Genomic DNA, 21,228 nt, shown 5'->3' on the forward strand with positions numbered 1-21,228 from the left:
AAGAAAAAAAAAAAGGTAGAAAATATGAATAATAAAATGGCAATAACTACATATCTATCAGTAATTATTTTAAATGTAAATGGATTAAATGCTCAATCAAAAGACATAGATAGGTTGCTGAATGGATAAGAAAACAAGACCTTTATTGGCTGTCTACAAGAGACTCACTTCAGATTGAAAGACACACACAGACTGAAAGTAAAGGGATGGAAAAAGATATTTCATGAAAATGGAATGGGGAAAAAAATCTCAGGTAGCAATATTTATACCAGACAAAATAGATTTTAACACAAAGGCTGTAACAAGAGACAAAGAAGGACCATAATCCTACTTCCAGGTATTTATTCAAAGAAACCCAAAACACTACTTAAAAGGGACACGTGCATCCACATGTTCATTGCAACATTATTTACAATAGCCAAGATATGGAGTGTCCATCAATGGATAAATGGATAAAGAAGAGGTGGTACATATATACAATGAAATATTATACCCCGCCATAAAAAAAGAATGAAGTCTTGTCATCTGCAATAACATGGATGGACATGGAGAGCTGAGTAGAGTAAGTCAGACAGAGAAAGACAAATGCCATATGATTTCACCTATAAGTGGAGTCTAAAGAACAAAACAAATGAACAAAACAGAAACAAACTCATAGACACAGAGAACATTTGATAATTGCCAGATGGGAGGGGGTTGGGAGGAGGGATGGAAAAGAAGAAGGGATTAAAAATTACAAATTGGTAGCTACAAAATAGTTATGGGGATGTAAAATACAGTACAAGGAATATAGTCAATAATAGTGTAATAACTATATATATGGTGTCAGATGGGTACTAGATTTATAGGGGTGATAATTTCATAAGTTATATAAATGCCTAATCATTATGTTGTACACCTGAAACTAATGTAATATTCTACATCAACCGTAATTGAAAAATAAAAATTTATTAAAGAAAAAAAGAGATGACTTGTCCTCACAGAAAGAAAAACAGGAATCAAATATTAATTTCATATAAAAAATATGATGTTTAAAGATCAAATTCTATAACTGATGTACTCGTATATGCATGCATGGTTTGTGTGATGAAATATAGTGACTAAACACACAATAGTGTTGTGTGTATGTGTATTTATCTGCATCTTGCGATGATACTTTGTCTCATCCTCACACTCCCCCAAAGGCAGCCACTTTGAAACTTTCGAGCATTTTCTTATGAAATTTACATTTCTTACTTCTAAACGATGATTATTTCTATTACTTTTTTTTATGAAGGGAACTAAAATTTGTTGTTACAATTGTACTAATTGTATTCCAGACACAGCATTAGACCCATAAAAACATACATTATTCTTAATTTTCTTAGTTTTTTTTCCTCTATTTCTTGATTAATCCGTTTTAGGCAATGTATAATGACTTTCTGGTAAGAGAAAAGAGGGCTTACATCTCAACCACCACCCCATACAAAATACACACACCCAGAAACAGAGTCACACACACACACACACACACACACACACACACACACATTTCCCCCTCAATTCATTTTCCCCCAATAAATTTATATCACAATTTTTTATTACATCAATATCCATTGTTTATATCATTGTGACTATAATAAATATTATACTGATAAGAAAACTATGATTATGATTCATCTTTTGTATATTCTTGGTCTTACAAGTGCCTATTTCAATACCTAAATTTTCTAATTTATTTTTTTAAAGATTTTTATTAAAAAATATAGCTAACATACAACATTATATCAGTTTCAGATGTACACCATATTTGTTCAACATTTATATACCTAAAGAAGTGATCACCATAATTCTAGCAACCATTTGACACCATACTATGCTATCACAATATTATTGACTATGTTCCCCATGCTGTAGATCACAACCCCATGACTTATTTGTTTTATACCTGGAAATTTGAACTTTTTATTTCCCTCCATTTTCCCCCCTCCCCTTTTAAAATTTTCAATTACAACTAACACTCAATATTGTTTTATATTAATTTCAGGTGTACAGCATAGTGGTTAGACATTTGTTTCATTTAAGAAGTGATCCCCCTGACTAGTCTGGTACCCACCTGGCACTATACATAGCTATTGCCATCATATTGACTATATTCCCTATGCTTTGCTTTACATCCTCATGAATAGTTTGTAACTATCAATTTGTACTTTTTAATCCTGTCACATTTTTCATCCTGTCCCCCAAATCCCCTTCCATCTATCACCCCGATAAATCTAGTACCCATCTGACACCATACATAGTTATTACAATATTATTGACTATATTACTTATGCTATACCCTATATCCCGTGACTACTTTGTAACAACCCATTTGTACTTCTTAATCCATTCCCAGATTTTACCCACCCCCTCAACCCCTGTCCCATCTGTTCCCCAATAAAGCATACCATAAAATGTTCTTTGTATCTATGAGTGTGTTTCTGTTTTGTTTTTTTTTAAGATTTTAATAATGGCAACCATAAAAATGTTCTTTGTATCTATGAGTGTGTTTCTGTTTTTTTTGTTGTTGTTGTTTTTTAAGATTTTATTGGGGAAGGAGAACAGGATTTTATTGGGGAACAGTATGTACTTCCAGGACTTTTTTCCAAGTCCAGTTGTTGTCCTTTCAATCTTAGTTGTGGAGGGCACAGCTCAGCTCCAGGTCTAGTTGCCCTTGCTAGTTGCAGGGGGCACAGCCCACCATCCCTTGTGGGAGTCGAACTGGCAACCTTGTGGTTGAGAGGACATGCTCCAACAAACTGAGCCATCCGGGAGCTCAGCGGCAGCTCAGCTCAAGGTGCCGTGTTCAATTTTAGTTGCTGAGGGTGCTGCCCACCATCCCTTACGGGAGTCGAGGAATCGAACTAGCAACCTTGTGGTTGAGAGCCCGTGCTCCAAACAACTGAGCCATTTGGGAGGCAGCTCAACTCAAGGTGCCGTGTTCAATCTTAGTTGCAGGGACAGAGCCCACCATCCCTTGTGGGACTCGAGGAATTGAACTGGCAATTTTGTGGTTGAGAGCCCACTGGCCCATGTGGGAATCGAACCAGCAGCCTTTGGAGTTAGGAGCACAGAACTCTAACTGCCTGAGTCACCGGGCTGGCCCCGTTTCTGTTTTTTTGTTTGCTTATTGTGTTCTTTAGATTCCACATATAAGCGAATTCCACATTGCATCTGCCTTTCTCTGTCAGACATATTCCACTTAGCACAATACCCTCCAGGTCCATCCATGCCACTGCACATGGCAAGAACCCTTCCTTCCATGGCCAAGCAATATTCCATGGTATATATGTACCACCTCCTCTTTATCCATTCATTCATCGATGGACACCTAGGGTGCGTCCACATCTTGACTATTGTAAATAATGCTGCAATGAACATATTGATGCACGTGGAATGTCTCAATTTTAGATGTCAATTTAGAATTATTGCAAATGCTCAGATAATGTTTCAAATCCCTAGTAATAATTTTCTAATATTTGGAAAACCTCAAATAATTGATCATTGTCTTTTGTTTTTGTTGTCTTTTTTCACATTTGCTTTTCTCCACTTAGTCCATTTTAAAATAGATGTTTTCTCTGCCTGGTGCCTAACACCTTCCCTAAAATTTCCATTCTCCTATGAGATCTCCTGATTCCTGGAGCCCATGACTTCCTCTGACTTGATTTCAGATATTTGGATGAAGCATATCTTCCAGTGTATTTCTAAGAAAATAAAACAGCAATTTAAACAAAATAAATTAGAGGATAAGTTTTCTGTTTTTGTTTTTGCCAACTTGTAAATCTGAAACATATCTTCTAACTATTAATACTCAAGAAGATAGTTGAGAATTCTAATGCCATATATGACCTAATGTATCTCTGAAAGTTTCTATGAATTTCTCTTTAATTCTGGTGTTCTGAAATTTTATGATCCTCTGTCTTGAAGTGGATATCATCACTTCATTCACTTTGCTGGGAATTTGGTGAGAATTTTCTATCAAAATGGCAGAAGATGGAGGTCCTATCTCTGAAACTGTTCATTCTCTGGCGTATGCTTCTGGCTCCTGAATTTTAGGAACAGGATTTAGAAAGGAGCTAAGGGTCTCAGAATTCAAGTGGACTCTTAATTAGTCTTTCTTTTTAGCCCTACAGCTCACTCTTTCCCTGTTTCTGCCAAGTGTCCCTGAATGCAGGGCCTCTTAAATTCAGTTTCTTTAGAGAGTAAATCTCCCTTTCCAGTGGAAGGAAAATAGTTACCTGCTAAGAGAAGTTGTAAAAGGAGTGCGGGCAGGAAGAGCCTCCCATTTTCCACTGCATTCTCCCTGTCTCTTGGAAAAATTCTTCCAATACTATGCCTTATGAGATTGTAGGGGCATGAATTGGCTTGTTCGCTCATGATAAATCTTCCTTTTTTGACATTTAGGTTACCAATTCAGCCCCCTACATAATTGGGCTATCAACCCTCCATCTGCTTTCTATGTTTCAGAAATTTCTTAAAGACTTGATGACTGTTTGTTATGCTCTTCTTCTCCAACTTTTCATAAAAGATAAAACTATTGACCCCAAAGAAATTTTTATGGCAAACACCATTTTTTCTGGACTTAGACTTCTAGAATAATAAAATTCCTTTAGAAGAGTGACATCAGTACAAGAAAAGAAAATTACAGGCCAATATCACTGATAAATATAGATGCAAAAATCTCAACCCCAAACTAGCAAACCAGATTCAACAGCACATGAAAAGGATCATACACCATGATCAACTCAGATTTTTCCCTGAGATGCATGAGTGGTTCAAAATATTCAAAACAATATACATGATACACCACATTAACAGAATGAATAAAAATCATATGATCATCTCAATAGATACAAAAAAGTATTTAGTAAAATAGATGCAAAAAAGTATTTAATCAAATTCAAAATCCTTTTATGATAAAAACTCCCAGCAATTACATACAGAAGAAATATACCTCAACGTAATAAAGGCCACATATGACAAGCCCACCTTACACCTATATGACAAGTTTTATCACCTTAGACCTGTTAGAATGGCTGCTATCCTCTTAAGAAAAATAAAAGATAAGTATTGGTAAGGATATGGGAAAAGGAAATCCTTGCACATTGTTGACAGGAACGTAAATTGGTACAACCATTATGGAAATGGTTGACTCAGGTGACTCAGGTGGTTGGAGCGCCATGCTCCTAACGCCCCGGTCACCCGTTAGATGCCCACATGGGCCAGTGAGCTGCGCCCTCTACAGCTAAAATTGTGAACAACGGCTCTCCCAGGAGCTGGGCTGCGGTGAGCAGCTGGAGGTTGGCGTGAGGTGCTGTGGGCTGCCGCCCCGGCTGCTGTTCTGCCATGGGCTACCATGTGCTGCCAGAAGCGACCAGTGGCCAGCGTGAGAGGCCAGTGGTCAGCATGAGCAGCCAGCAGCCAGCAGGTGGCTGCCGTGAGCTGCTGTGAGTGGCCCACCCGACAACTGGCGACCGACTGCCTCAGTGGGGGTGGGGGGTGGGTGGCTGGTGGAGCGCAAGGCTCATAATAACAGCATGGGCCAGGGAGCTGTGTCCTACACAACTAGATGGGGGGAGGTGGAAGAAGAGGGGGAAAAAAGAAGGGGGGGAAGAAAACATTATGGAAGTTCCTCAAAAAATTAAAAATAGAAATATGAGATGATCCAGCAATTCCACATCTGGGTATATATAATATCCAAAGAAAGTGAATCAGCATCTCAAAGAGATATCTGCACTTCCATGTTCATTGCAGTATTATTCATAATAGTCAAGATACGGAAACAACTTAAGTGTCCATCAATGGATGAAAGATAAAGGAAAGGGGGCGTATATATATACAATAGAATATTATTCAGCCAATAAAAAAGGAAATCCTGCCATTTGCAACAACATGGATGAACCTAGAGGATATTATGCTAAGTAAAATAAGCCAGACATATAAAAAGGAATACCGCATAATCTTGCTAATATGTGGAATCTGAAAAAGTTGAACTCATAGAAGCAAATAGTAGAGTGGTGGTTGCCAGAGACTGGAGGGTGGGAGAAATGGAGTGATTTTAGTCAAAGGATTATAAGTTTCTGCTACAAGATGAGTAAGTTCTGGGGATATAATGTACAATATAGACCTATAGTTGACAATAGTTAATAATACTCTATTGTATACTTGAAATTTGCTAAGGGAGCAGATATTAAGTATTGTTACCACACCAAAAACAACAACAAAAAAAATCTTAACTATGTGAGATGATAGATGTGTTAATTAGCTTGATTGTGATAATTATTTTACAATGTATATGTATGTGAAACCATTGTGTTGTACACCTTAAATATACATGATTTTTACTTATTAATTATATCTCAATAAACCTGGAAAAAATAAAGTTGTTTAAAAAGGAAAATAATTCCTTTAGGCCTATCTTCTGTCTACATAGCAAGTATCTTTTATAAATACTTTCCAGACTATGGAAATTTTCTCAGGCTTTCTCAACAAACTTCTAGAATTTCCACAAATATAGCTCTCATCTTCACTACCCTAGCATTAGAACACTGCATATTCAGAAAAGGAAATATTTCTGTGAGAACATAACTACCATTCAAAGTGACCTCTTCTTAAGAAAACTAAGATTCAATCCTAGGCAAATTTATGCTAGCTGTGCCTGCTGCAAATCCTGTTCCATGAAATGCAGACACTTATGTAAGTTTTTTATTGATGAAATTCACCACTTTATTGCTTTTGCTATGGCTCACACTGTCTTTACTTCTCTCAGTCATCCTATCTAGCTATTGTGCAAATTTATCTTATATTTACCTATTTTTCATATTTGGAGAAATTAGCTGGTGGTACAGAAATTTCAAGAATGAAGCTTCTCTAAGAGAAACAAGATGGAATGCACTAGCAGTGTTCTCCCAACATCTTTTCTGAAATTACCCTGACCCGCCATGTTGGGCCTACCTGTGACCTCTGGGTGCTTCAGCAGGAGCAGGAGAGCATATCTCAGCGTGGTGCTCGTGGTCTCTGTCCCAGCTCCAAACAAATCCGTTACAGTGGCTATCAAGTTTTCAAAGTTAAAGTCCAACTGTGCATTGTGCTTCTCCTAGGAATTATTTGATGCAATTATTTGACAGTTTGCCAGCATATGTAATTACAATAAATCCAAAATCACTCACATTGTCAAGCAAACTAAGTCAAGCAAACTAAGTCAAGCAAACTAAGAAACTGGAGAGTATAGTATTAAAACAACAACAACCACAATTGTATGGTATGGCAAAGTGTGTAGCTTAGTTGACCAACCTTCAATTCTTACCCCCTTATACCTTGCTTGCCTAAAAATTCCATTTCCCAACCTCTTTTGCAGTTACATTGGCCAAGCAACATGTTTCTCGCCAATGGCTTGCTGATGGCACGTTCTCTTTCCTTCTTACTCAAAACAGATATGAAGGTGGAGGTTGTATAGACATCACCTTGGAAAATGAGTATGCAAGCATTAAGATGAAGCCTATATGCAAAGTATGCTTTTAAAAAAAGGAAGGCACTTGAGTCTATGATACTTCAGGGCAACTGTGCCAACCTAGACTGTCCAACATGAGACTCCCTACAATAAATTAACCCACTATTTCTTTAAACTATTGTTAATCGGGTTTTCTCTGGTTGATAGGTAAACACAATCTTAATGGACAGAAATGGGTAAATTAGAGCCCTATCTTGAAAGGTGTTTATAAGACAGGATCAAAAGTTTATAGTTCTCTTCTGTTAAAGAATTTATGTAGGCTCCATATGCCTAAAGACTCATTATGAAATTGAAAATGGGCAAAAGCCAACATGGCAGCATATCCCAGAATAGATTATAGAGAAAGATTGGATTCACAAAGTCACTGGGGCCCATCACTACAGCAGTCCCCCCTTACCTGCAGATCTGCAGGGGATACATTCCCAGACCCCAGTGGATGCCTGAAACCGTGTATAGTACCAAATCATATATGTGTGTGTGTGTGTGTGTGTGTGTGTGTGTGTGTGTATTATTATTATTATTATTATTTTCTGTTCATGTCTTCCACCCACAAATTTAATGCCTTTTCCATCTTAAATAAGTACTTATAATGCACTGTGGCCATAACTTTTGCAATTTCAGATGCAAAAGCCAAACTAACACAAATTTCTTTTTTCTTCTTCACAATTTCAAGAATAGAAGGAAGATTCATTATTACTACAGATGTGCTTTAGCAACTTCAGCATACAATTTTTTTCTTTCCTTGTTAAGTAGAGAACTTTCAACTTTTCATTTAAAGGAAGCACTTTATAGCTTCTTTTTAGCATATTGCCAGCATCACTACTCCTACTCTTTGGGGCCATTATTAAGCAAATTAAGGGTGACTCAACCACAAGTACAGTGACATCAAGACAGTTGATCTGATAACCAAGTCAGTTATTAAATGATAAGCAGTGAATAAGCATATGCTGGACAAAGGTATGATTTACAACTTGGGCAAGATCGAGCGGGAGAGAGCTGGACAGCACGAGATTTTATCATGCTACTCAAACTGGTGTGTAATTTAAAACTCATGAATTGTTTATTTCTGGAATTTTTCATTTAATATTTTCAGACCACAACTGTCTGTGGGTAACTAAAAAGCAAAATTGTGGATAAGGGGGGGACTACTGTATTGTATTCCAGATGTGAGGCAATAGGCAACTTGATCTAGGAACGAGTGTACGAATTAATAAGAATATACAAATAGAAAAAACACTACAGACATGAAGACAGAGAATTTGGGCATTCACTGTCTATATGGGGATGAAGGAGAGAGTAAGGGTCGCGCAGACGCTGAGGATAAGGGACTGAATGAATAGAGCTCTCATCAATTGAAAGTTGGGAGAGTAAAAGCACTTCACAAGGACAACTAATGATGGTTTCAGATGAGATTTCTATGTGTCCGATGTAATGCAAAAATTGACAATAACAATAGGAAAGTTGGAAATATTGACTATGGAGGTCATTAACATGCAAAAAAATAGTAATTTCTTCCTATCCAATCCTCTAGACAAGCATTTTTTTAATAAGGTTCTTATCATCTGCAAGTGACCTATGGCATAACTAATATTATGTAATCAACTCCATTAAGACAAACTATAATAATTCTTTCAACAGCGGTCCATGCTAGAAAAAGGTAATCATCCCAGTGGTTACATCAACTTCACACGGTTTTCTAAGCTTGTCAACTCAAAATTATTCTATGGCCAGGAAGGAGAGTAGACCACTTACAAACCATTATTAATATTTCTCTCTGTTCAAGTGAATTTGAAGAATTAATATTTATGCACACATAGCCAATCAAAAATTAAGCTAGCCTATATAAAACATTGTCAAAAGAAATTAAAGAAGACCTACGTAAATGGAAAGACATCTCACGTTCACCTCTTGAAAAACTTAAAATTGTTAGATGGCATTACTCCCCAAATTGACCTATAGATTCAACATGATCCAAATCAAAACGTCTGCTAGCTTCTTCACAGAAGTTGGCAAGATTATCCTAAAATTCATGTGGAAATTTGAGTGACCAAGAACAGATAAAAGAGGAGCAAAAAAAACCCACAAAAAAACAAAAATGGAGGACTCATACTTCCTGATGTCAAAACTTAAAACACAGCTATCATAATCAAGATTGTGTGGTACTGGCATAAAGCAAGATACATAGATCAGTGAAATAGAATTGCAAGTCCAAAAATAAACCTTCACATTTACAGTCAATTGATTTTCAACAAAATTTACAAGACCATTCATATGGAAAAAATAGTCTTTTTAACAAATGGTGCTGAGACAACTGGTTATACGAAAGAATGAAGTTGGACCCATACCTCACAATATAATCAAAAATTGATTTAAAATAGATCATAGACCTAAATGTAAGAAATAAAACTATAAAACTCTTAGAAGAAAACTTGGGGTAAATCTTCATGATCTTAGATTAGATAATAGTCTCTTAGATATGATACCAATAGCACAGTTTAACCAAAGAAAAAATAAATAAATTGGATTTCACAAAATTTAAAACTTTTGTATTTCTAAAGATGCTATCAAGAAAGTAAAATGGGAGATGAAGTACAACCTAGGGAATATAGTCAATGGAATAGTAACAGCTTTATTAGAAGTCAGAGGGACAGAAGATTGGGGGAGGTTACCACTTTGTGAGGGGTGTAAATGTCTATTACACTGTTTTGTACACCTGAAACTAAAAAAAAAAAATTTTAAATAGAAAAAAGAAAGTAAAATGGGGTCAAATATATGGTGATGGAAGAACTGTCTCTGGGTGGTGAACACACAATGTAATATGTAGATGGTGCATTATTGAAATGTACACTTGAAACCTTTATAATTTTACTAACCAATGTCACCTCAATTAAATTTTTTTAAAAAGTGAAAAGACAAACCACAACATTGGAGAAAATATCTGCAAATCATTTAGCTAATAAAGGACTGATATCTATAATATATAAGAACACTTGCATCTCAATAATTTAAAAATAACAATAGCCAAACTAAAAAATGGGCAAAGGTCTTGTACACCTGAAACTAATAAAAAAAAAATGGGCAAAGGATTAGAAGACATTTCTCCAAAGAGATATAGAAATGGCCAACAAGACCATGAAAGATGCCGAACATCATTAGCCATCAGGGAAATGCAAATCAAAACCACAATGAAAACCCACTTTACACCTCCTGGAATGGCTAGAATCAAAACAACAGATAATAAAAAGCATCAGCAAGGATGTGGAGAGATTGTAACCTTCATACATTGCTGGTAAGAATATAAAGTGGTACAGCCAATTTTATAACTAGGTTTTCTTCTAAGAGTTTTATATTTTCAGCTCTTACATTTATCTTTTATCTGTCATACTTCCTCCAAAGGTTAAATATAAAGTTATATGACCCAGAAATTCTACCACTAGGTAAATATTCAAGATAAATTAAAACATACATATACACAAAAATCTGTACACAAATGTCCATAGACATTTCATAATAAAAAAAAAAACCCACAAAAAAACCCAGAAACTACCAAAACGTCCATCAACCAACGAATGGATATATAAAATGTGATATATCCACACTGGAATATCACTCAACCATTAATAAAGGAATAAAATACTGACATATGCTGCAACACCAATGAATCTTGAACATATTATGACTTTCATTAAGCCAAAATCCAAAGAAATGAAAAAAGCTCACAGCAGGTCCTTGAGATTCATTCTCATCATACAGATCATTTCACAGAACTCCCAGGAAAATTTTCCCCAAGTAATTATTTGCATCCTACTCTTGTTCTGGTTGGTACACATAACTGATCAAATCAAAACTTTTCATGCTGACATTCATTCCGGTTTACAGTTACTTGATGGACCCCAACCTCCAACTCTGTATCTATCCACATTCATTTTCATTTACTTTACACTCAGTTAAGGTTTCTCTCTTCCATCCATCTAATTTCTTTGCCACCACACACCTCTGGACCTCTCATTGTACCATTCTACCAATCTGAAATTCCCTTTCCTGTTCCTTATTGCAAATATTTGAAATGCTACATCAATCCTCAAGATATACAGGAAGCCCACCTTTCCTTCTCACTCTCCCACATACTGCATGAAATGATCACACACACTTTCATTTTATGGCTCAATATCTCATATTTTCTAACTTGTTTGTATTTCCATTTCACCTGAGCTGTACATTCTATTTCTCCTCAGGTGGCTTATTAGTACCTAATAAACGGGGTGCGTGTATTCCAGTTATTGAATGATTTAATTTAAATCTTTCATGATGCTCAATCCAGATCTATGTATACCATAAGTACCTAAAATATTCATTAAGGATTTCTTGCCTGACCACTTAAACATTTCCAATAAGTACAGAACTAATCAATGAACCAAAACACGCAGACAAACACATAATTGATCTGTCATTAACATTTTACCTGTTCCATTTTGATCAAGAAACAATCAATGAAGTCCCGAGGATTGTTAATGTCCAGGGTTGCTTGGTGTTCCTTTATTTTTTCCAAAACATAACTTCTTAAATCAGCAACATTTTTAACTATTTTGTTATGACTTCCTGGGAGATAATCAATGATAGCAGGGAAATTATTGCAAACCTTAAAGATGAAAAACAAAAAGTTATTAAATTAAAAACATGTTTTGAAGACATATGTAACATATGCTAAGCCCTTGTTAAAAACTGAGGTGAATAAAAAGTGGTCCCTATCTTCAGGAGAAGCATTTCATATTGTACATGTAAAGTCATTCTCCGTGCTGATAGAGATATTTAAGGGAGAACACTCTGACCAGATGAGAAAAGATGATAATATTTTCCTATACCTCATACATCAGCCTTATAGTGTTAAAACATCTTTATGTCAATTCTCTCATTTTTTGCATTAATGTTTCTCTACAACCTTGAAATACATAGAATGGCATGAATTACTACTACTACTGTGATTCACATTTAACAGATGAGGATAGAAGCTAATGGAGTTTGGGCAACCTGATACAGAGCACAAAGCACTCACTCCCTGCTGTTGCTACTATTACAAAGCAGCCTCGGAAATAGAATCACTATTTTCTAACTGGGAGGGGTACAAAAATGCCATGAAACCCAACTCAGCATTTTATGGATAAAGTATTTATGCACCACAACAAGTAAGTGACCTCTAAGATCACATAATTTTATTTAGGCAGAGTATAACATGTATCAGCTCAGCACAGGACAAAATTGTGATGTTTATGGTTCATGCACCACAAATCCAATCATTTTGTCATCCCAAGCTCAATTATCTTGTCAGCAAGGACCCCCAGCAGAGCATCAAACACCCCAACCTAGTCAGTGTTCCTGGCAGCATGTGTGATCCCAAACATTTTCCCTCCATGAAGGAAATATTCTCTTCCTTCCTAATTTCAGATGTTTTGCCAAATCATGTGATGAAGAGGTCTCTAAGTGGGACTGGAGGACCAGCCTTACAGGCAGTAGAAGCCTTTCAGCAAGGGCCTGGATGTTCATTGAGTGTTATCGCCATGCCTCTGGGCAGTCACCAAAGTAATTCATGGAAACTGGGCTTTGAGGTTTGGTGGAGAAAACCACTGGCCAGAGAGCCAATGTGTTTGCTTTCTAGCTGTATATTCGGGCATTTCTTTTCTTATCTGTAAAATAAAGGGTTCAGTCATCTTTTCCAGATGTTCACTCCATGACACTAAGCTCTGGGCAGGACTACGGTATTCAAAACATTCACTTCACAGAGTAACAATAGCAAAAATGGTGCAGGAGACAGCTCCAAAGGCCTGAGTCTCCATAAAAACATCAAAATATTAAGCAAACCCTGTCAGAATCAACGTATCAGAACACTAGAGAACAAATGCTTACAGCAATCACATGAAAGGCAATTGAATCAAGAATAAGGCAACTTAAAAACTGGGAAAGCTTTGTGTCATTTCCCCACCCCCCCATATCCCAGCCCTCCTTGGCTTGGCAGTGGTCTTAACAAGGTCAGCTTCTTATGAGGGTCTCTGGTTCCTAGTTCTGGAGGAACCAGAGCAGACCTCACTCACAAAGAATTGTGTTTCTGTTCTGACCTGTCTGGGGCAACCTGAAGGACTGATACAGGCACTTATTTTTGTTTCATCGAACTTAGAAATCAGGATAGAAACGCAGCAGGGATGTCTTAAAAACCTTGTAAAGTGAATGAATATCCTGCAGCCACCTAAGGCAAAAGATTACTGCTAAGGCATAAAATAGTGCACCAATACCCTGGGAAGAAAAGCTGGGGAGAGAGCATCTTTGGCAAATTAGGGCCTTCAAAAGCACCATGTACCCTGAGAAATCTACAAAGCTTTGTATATGTCCAGGACAGGACATGGGCTAAGAAAAGACCTGAGGAGACCCTAAGCTTTCACCTCTGGCTGATCTCTAAGCTCAGCGAGCAACAACTGAAGACTAAGACAAAGTTGCAAATGGACTGGCTAAGTGTTGAAGGAGTTCCCCAGCACAGAGCCAATCTGGAAGAGTTGGTTTCCTTTGCTTTCTTTTCCCTTCCCTTTCTTTCCCTTCTCTTCCCTTCACTTTCCTCCCTATCTTCTTTTTGGCTCTTCACATTCAACAAAATCTCTATCAAAACACTAGATGCACAGAAGCTAAAGGAACAGAAATTTCAGAGACTACACATAACAAAGAAGAGACTGCAAAAATAGTGTAGAAAAGTCACTAAACAAACAGCTGCAGCCTATTGAAGGCCAAAAAGAAAAGAAATAAAAAAAAACTTATAGCAAGCAAAAAAGAAAAAAAAGTCTGATTTCCAAAGTTGCCGCATTATAATACCCAACTTGTCCAGTTTGCCAATATTCATTTCACATCTTGGTCCATACAGAATTTTGGACTTGTCAGAGAAAAGAGCATAAATGATTTCTCAGGAAGGGAGGATCTTGACCTCACCTGGATCCAAGGGGAGCTCATAATCCTGAAGTTTTCATTGAGTTTTTCCAGCAAGTTACGAAAATCCTGGTCTGTGTAATCAAAACGATTCTGGAAAATAATGGAGCAGATCACGTTGCAGGGAGCACAGCCCAGGATAAAAGTGGGGTCACAGGGTGAAGCTAAAGAATGGGAAAGATTTATAAAATGCTGTTAAAATATAGATATAAAAGTCTTTGTTGTTCATAACAGGTAATGGTAATTTTAGAATCTCTAAAGCAGTATCTACCTGGAAATTTCCTCCTCAGCAAAAATTTCAGGATGCTTCAAATCAACACATCACTTTTCCCTTAAATATGAACTGACCATTCTATTCTAGCTTGTTGAATAATGGTTTTCCAAATAATCCACTTACATCACTGCCTTGTTTACTTGATTCTGACCCAAAGGGTCCATTATTTTGAAGACCAAAGGAAAAAAATTTAAAGAGACCACTTTTTAAAACACCTAATAATTCAGGTTATCAATGCAGAATCACATCTGTCTGGTAAGCTTGTAGACAATCAAGCATTGATGTAGGAAGAAAGAAAATAGTTAGAAACCTGGAAACCTTTTATGTATAATAAATAGTTGAAGGAACTGCATGTAGAATAAACAAAGGGAAAGATTAAAGAGAGAAAGATTATGGAGAAATTCAGGTATCTGATGGAAAAAGGTAAAAAGCAAAAGCCATCCATGTTGTATGTGAAGAAAAACTAACACAAATGGTACAAATCAGAAGAAGATAGAGTTGCCTAAAATAAAAGTAAAATAAGAAATCTCCATTTCAAACTTACATCACACATAAGGCAAACAAATTAGGTTAAACTGATAAATGGAGTCCTTTTATTTCTTTATTGCAATGTAGAGAGAAAAAAGAATTTCCTGCTCTAGGAAATAGTGTCCGTCATAACCAATCAGGCCCCACAATTAATTTATGTAGACATAGGCTGCTCATTTGTGGAATTCTGGGATATTGCTATATCTAGTCAGCCATCAACAGAATATTGTATGTTATTATAAATTTTTTATTGGACCATCATTGAGGTCAATTCCATCGTTTTACATTCAAATTATAGTAGAGGAGAAATTTTCTTTTAGTGGGCAATATTTAAATGAAATTGCTAAAATCAAGTAGTCAATAAACTTTATATGCAAAAAGTCCCCAAATTCATATCATAGATGTAATTAAGGGTGACTTAAATCAAAAGTATTGTGAAGAAATAAATGATAAGGGATTAAATAATAGGAAACCTGTTTAGCTAACTGCTCCTATATCTGGTTCCTTTTCAGCTGAGACATGCTAGGACACTAACCTTTCAGAAAATCTTTTATTTTAGAAGGTAGGGGACAATTTGGGAAAGACTTGAGATTTCTTTGCCTGTGTGATTCACAGTTAAAATAGGATTTTTAGTATTTCCTTTTATTTCATTTAAGAGAGAATTAAATAACAGGGTAATTTGGAATCCAGACTGAAAATCAGACTCATGGTGACAAGCACTTCATAGGTCATTAGAGCTGGCAAAAAGGAGTAAATAATTACCATAAAAGTTCTAACCCAAAATACAATTTAAAATGTACTTGGGATTTTATTTTTATTCAGATGGTGAGACCAACAGATCAGAAGACAACAGTCATTGAAAAGATAGTTTGTTACTCTCAGTTCCTGAGAGGAGGGGATGCAACTTGCAGGGCCACAAGGATGGTTAAGAGGCAGAAGGAACTAGGGGAAAGTATGGGCCAAAGCCTATGCTGGAGTTTCCATGGGAAGGAATGAGCAAGGCCCGGTACGTATGCTTATTAAACTTATGATTGGATAGTTTGAAAAATTTGGGGACGGAAGGGGAGAGCTCTGGGCTACAGGGGTGGTCTCTAGTTGTTCAGTAACTGGTCCTGGGTTGATTTCAGGCAAGGAAAATATTGGCTTGCTGTGTGAGAGTCTGATAAAGGAGGTGACCAGCTTATGTATGGCTTTGGATAGTTTGGTTTACAAATCGAAGGCATGTTCACAGACAAGATGTTTGCTCTATCTAAGAATTAGCTAACCCTGAGAGGGGTAGTGCCTCTCTGGGTCTGCAAGGCCCCCAAGATGTCAAAGCATCATGAAACAGAGAAAATTAAAAAACATGACTAATACACCAACACAGGGGGAGAGGAATATAAGGAAAGCTGAAAACAGAGCCAACTAATAGGGAAGGCAGGGTAAAGAGTTGTATAATTTTCAGGATTATGCTATAGCATCTATTTCTTAAAATATATGAAACAATATAGTAAGTAGCGAGCAACATTAAATAATCAAGCTGATAGTTTTAAAATAGTTGTTTATATAACAAGTGCTAGAAAAGATGTGGAGAAAGGGAACCCTCATGCATTAATGGAGGCAACGTAAATTGACACAGGTACGATGGAAATGGGTTTGGAGGTTCCTCCAAAAAGTTAAAAATAGAACTACCAGATAACCCAGTAATTCCACTTCTGGGTAGTGATCCAAAGAAATCCAGAATACTAATATGAAAAGATATATGCACCCCTATGTTCATTGCAGCACTATTTACAATAATCAAGATATGGAAGCAACTGAAATGTCCATCAATAGACAAATGGATGAAGATGTGGAATATATATATAATGAAACATTACTCAGCCATAAAAAAAGAATGAAATCTTACAATTTGCAACAACATAGGTGGACCTAGAGAGTTTTATGCTAAGTGAAATAAGTCAGACAGAGAAAAACAAGTATCATATGATCTCACTTCTGTGTGGAATATAAATAACAAAATAAATGAACAAACAAAACAGACACAAACTCATAGGTATACAGAACATTTTGATGGCTGTTAGATAAAAAAGGGGTTAGGGAAATGGGTAAAAAGGTGAAGGATAAAGAAGTACAAATTGGTAGTCAGAAAATAGTCACGGGGATGTAAAGTACAGCATAGGGAATATAATCAATACTATTGTGATAACTATGTATGGAGTCAGGTGGGTACTACACTTACTGGGGTGATCACTTCATACATTATATAAATGTCAAATCACTATGTTGTACACTTGAAAGTAATATAATATTGTATGTTAACTATAATTGAAAAATAAATAAAACAGTTCTTTACATGGAAGGCACAATTAATGAGGGCTGCAGTAAGGAAGTCCTAGGCATTAAAACCACAGAAAAGTATCACTACTGGCCAGAACTGTAGGCATGGGATTGGAAGTAAGCCTCAATATGTCTGTGAGGTTGACTATATAAATATAGGTCAATTACATGAAAGCACATGTCACTTATTACATGCTCTGTCAGAATCTGATGAGGTCATTCCCACTATGTCCACTTGACAAATATCACCTGGTAAAATGCTCTGGAATAAATAAACCACATTTGAGGAAAAACATTGCTCCCTCTTTCAAGAAATGACTCAAAATGATTCTTCATGATTTCTGATTTGGAAACAAAGCTGGGGCACATTTGGATTAAGTGACCTTTTATTCACACACTGTATGCACAATCATGGGTGTACACACAAAACTAGTATAGATACACAAAACCTCCCTTGCATCTCTGCTGCAAACCCTCCCTCCTCCAAACCCTCTCTCCTCCACATGAGGGCTGGTGGCCACTACCCATATGATCCCCCTGAAATGCTTCCAAGGATGTGATCAGAGAAGAGAACAGTCTGTTGAGGTCAGAGTTGCAGAGAAGTAGAGTATAGAGTCACCCACCATTGGTTTTTCTCAACTCCTCCACCAGACAGCGGGCTTCCTCCTGAACACGGTCTTCAATGCTCCTCTTCCCCATCCCGAAATTCCGTAGGGTCATCAGAGAGAAGCGCCGCATCTCCTTCCATCTCTTTCCATTGCTGAAAAGGACTCCTACAAGGAGGGAAGCAGAAACTGGGACGGATGTCCTAGGCAAGGAGATGGAGGCTGACACCTAGCAGTCACATGATGGGCCAAGCTTTGCACAGGAGATCTTCGCGTTCCTATTTTCCATCCACCCCACCCTCATTACCAATGTTGAACGTGCACAATGAACACCTACCAAATCCTTTATTAATTCTTTCAGCCACTGGGAACCTGCCTCTTCCAGAAAAGTCTTCTCCCAGGTCAATCAGGGCTTCCTTCACTGCTTCATATCCATACAGCACCACAGTGGGGTTCATGCCAAAATACACGGTGAACACAGGGCCATAGACTTTTGAGAGCTGGGAAAGGAGATGCAGATATTAGCAAAAGAAATCACTATCTAATAATATATTGTGCCGGATTCAGTATGATATCATCATCCTACTTTTGTTTTTATTCTACAACACACAGTCTAAAATCTATCTGAATTTAATTCATAACTATGAGGGTGAATGCTAATAACTGCCACTTATGTGCCAGGCAATGAGCCGGCTAATGAGAGTACAGATTACAACGAATCCTCAAAGCAGCACCTTCACTAGGTTCATTTGCCCACTTATAAATAAGGAAACCGATGTCAAAGAATTCCAGTTCCACCCTCATACATTGTTGGTGGGAATGCAGACTGGTGCAGCCGCTATGGAAGGCAGTGTGGAGGTTCCTCAAGAAATTACGAATAGAATTACCATATGACCCAGCAATTGCTCTCCTGGGTATCTACCCAAAAAATCTGAAAGCATTACTCTATAGAGACATGTGTACTCCAATGTTCATTGAAGCTTTGTTTACGGTGGCCAAGACATGGAAACAACCAAAATGTCCTTCGATAGATGAATGGATAAAAAAGTTGTGGTATATATATACAATGGAATACTATTCGGCATTAAGGAAAGATGATATAGGAGCATTTGTGACAACATGGATGGATCTTGAGAGTATAATGTTAAGTGAAATAAGTCAGACAGAAAAAGCAGAGAACCCTATGATTTCACTGATATGTGGTATATAAACCAAAAACAACAAAAGAACAAGACAAACAAATGAGAAACAAAAACTCATAGACACAGACAGTAATTTAGTGGTTACCAGAGGGTAAGGGGGTGTGGGGTGGGAGATGAGGGTAAGGAGGATCAAATATATGGTGATGGACAGAGAACTGACTCTGGGTGGTGAACACACAATGGGATTTATAGATGATGTAATACAGAATTGTACACCTGAAATCTATGTGAATTTACTAACAATTGTCACCCCAATAAATTTAATTAAAAAAGAAAAAAAAGAATTCCAGTTCCTTTCCAGCATCCCCTTGCTACTACCTAGAAGATTGAAATTGGAACCTCTTCTTAGTTGACCTCTGATCCTTGAGCCCATCGATCCTCGATGCCCACCTTGGGACCAAAGCCCAGCTGCCTAGCTCAGGATCACCGGTACCACTGTTCCCATCAGAATTCTGATTCAGTAGCCCTGTGATGAATACTGGAAATCTGTATGTTTCATATCACCCCAGGTGCCTCAAAGGCCCAGCCCAGGTGTGATCCGATGGGATCACCAGCACAGAAGGCGTGTGAGCCCCACAGAGGCAGCGCCCGGACATGCAGCATCTCCTGGAAGAACAATGTCTGTCACCTGCAGCATTTATAGGGTATGGACAGCAGCTTTGTGCAGAGGAAAAAGGATCCTGTTACCATCCAGTGGCGGCCCTGGTCACTTTTTTCTCTCATCCTGGTCCTAATACCAAGCTATTTCCTGACATCGGGCATTAACTGGCTTCTTCAGAGAGCTCAATTTTCATGGCTGTTCTGAACCAAACACACTGTTTATATGGTAGATGACTTCTTGAATGAAATCACTAATCAAAAACACTTCCCTTACCATTTACCTTCAGCCAAAAGTCATAGTAAATGGTAGTAAAACAAAAAAAGAGCAGTTCTCCCATTTTTTGCCACTTTATTACTTTGATTCCACCAGACAAACACCTAAGTGTATCTCATTTGCAAAACACACTACTTCGTTCCACTATTCTTGACGATGACAAATCAAAAATAATACTCCATGGGGACTATTTGCTTTACAATGACATATTTTAGTTATTTTAATGTATTAAAATTTATTTAAATATGTTTTAATAAACTTTATTCAAAAGTAGATGTTAATTTACGTACCCTTTGCAAGCTGCTGGAGGAACAGAAAACATACTTACACTGCTTAAGGATTTGCTGATGTTCTTCACATCTAGCTGCAGGATATTTCCAATAACTGGGAGAGGAGTGGGGCCCGGCGGAAGGTTCCCCTTCCCAGAGCTCTGTTTCCACAGTGAAAGGAGAAGCAAACAGGAGACACAGAGCACCAGGAAGACAACTGGATCCATTGCAGCTTCCTCTTCTTACACAACTGTGAGCTTAAAATGCAAACTTCTGTGATTCTCCCTGCTATTCAACATATGTTTCTTTGACTCCTAAGGTGGTTAATCAGCTAGATCGATACACTTCAATCTCTTATTATAAAAAACTTTGCCCCACTGTTCTTCTTTGCAATGCTCCCCCTTGGAGATTCTGGTTTAACAAGTTTGGGGTGTAGCACGTACTGTTAATTTTTTTAAAACACCCCACATAGGTGAGAACCAGAAGTAAGTGATTTGATTTTAAAAATCATGAAAAATTCTGGATTCTCAGATTAATGACCAGTTGAGAAATTATGACTTTAGGGATGATAATGTATACAAAAAAGGTTTATCCCTTAATGGTTAATCAAACTGCAGCATACTATGTCCTTGTAAATGAGTCTTTTGAAACATTTTAGGGTAC

General features: G+C 37.2%; 1 protein-coding gene across 1 annotated transcript in view; it reads right to left on the reverse strand.

The window, feature by feature from the left end:
• LOC308508536 (uncharacterized protein) overlaps positions 1 to 20,792 on the reverse strand; it is a gene marked incomplete at both ends in the record, with an annotated part of 64,646 nt that extends 43,854 nt beyond the window's left edge. Inside the window, 6 exon segments of the mRNA XM_081075416.1 lie at positions 6,976 to 7,117; positions 11,994 to 12,170; positions 14,498 to 14,658; positions 18,239 to 18,388; positions 18,558 to 18,720; positions 20,625 to 20,792. Of these exon segments, the coding sequence (XP_080931542.1) occupies positions 6,976 to 7,117; positions 11,994 to 12,170; positions 14,498 to 14,658; positions 18,239 to 18,388; positions 18,558 to 18,720; positions 20,625 to 20,792 (961 nt within the window).
• Between the last annotated feature and the right edge of the window lie 436 nt (positions 20,793 to 21,228).

Source organism: Rhinolophus hipposideros, assembly GCF_964194185.1.
Source record: "Rhinolophus hipposideros genome assembly, chromosome: 15".
Lineage (NCBI taxonomy): Eukaryota > Metazoa > Chordata > Mammalia > Chiroptera > Rhinolophidae > Rhinolophus > Rhinolophus hipposideros.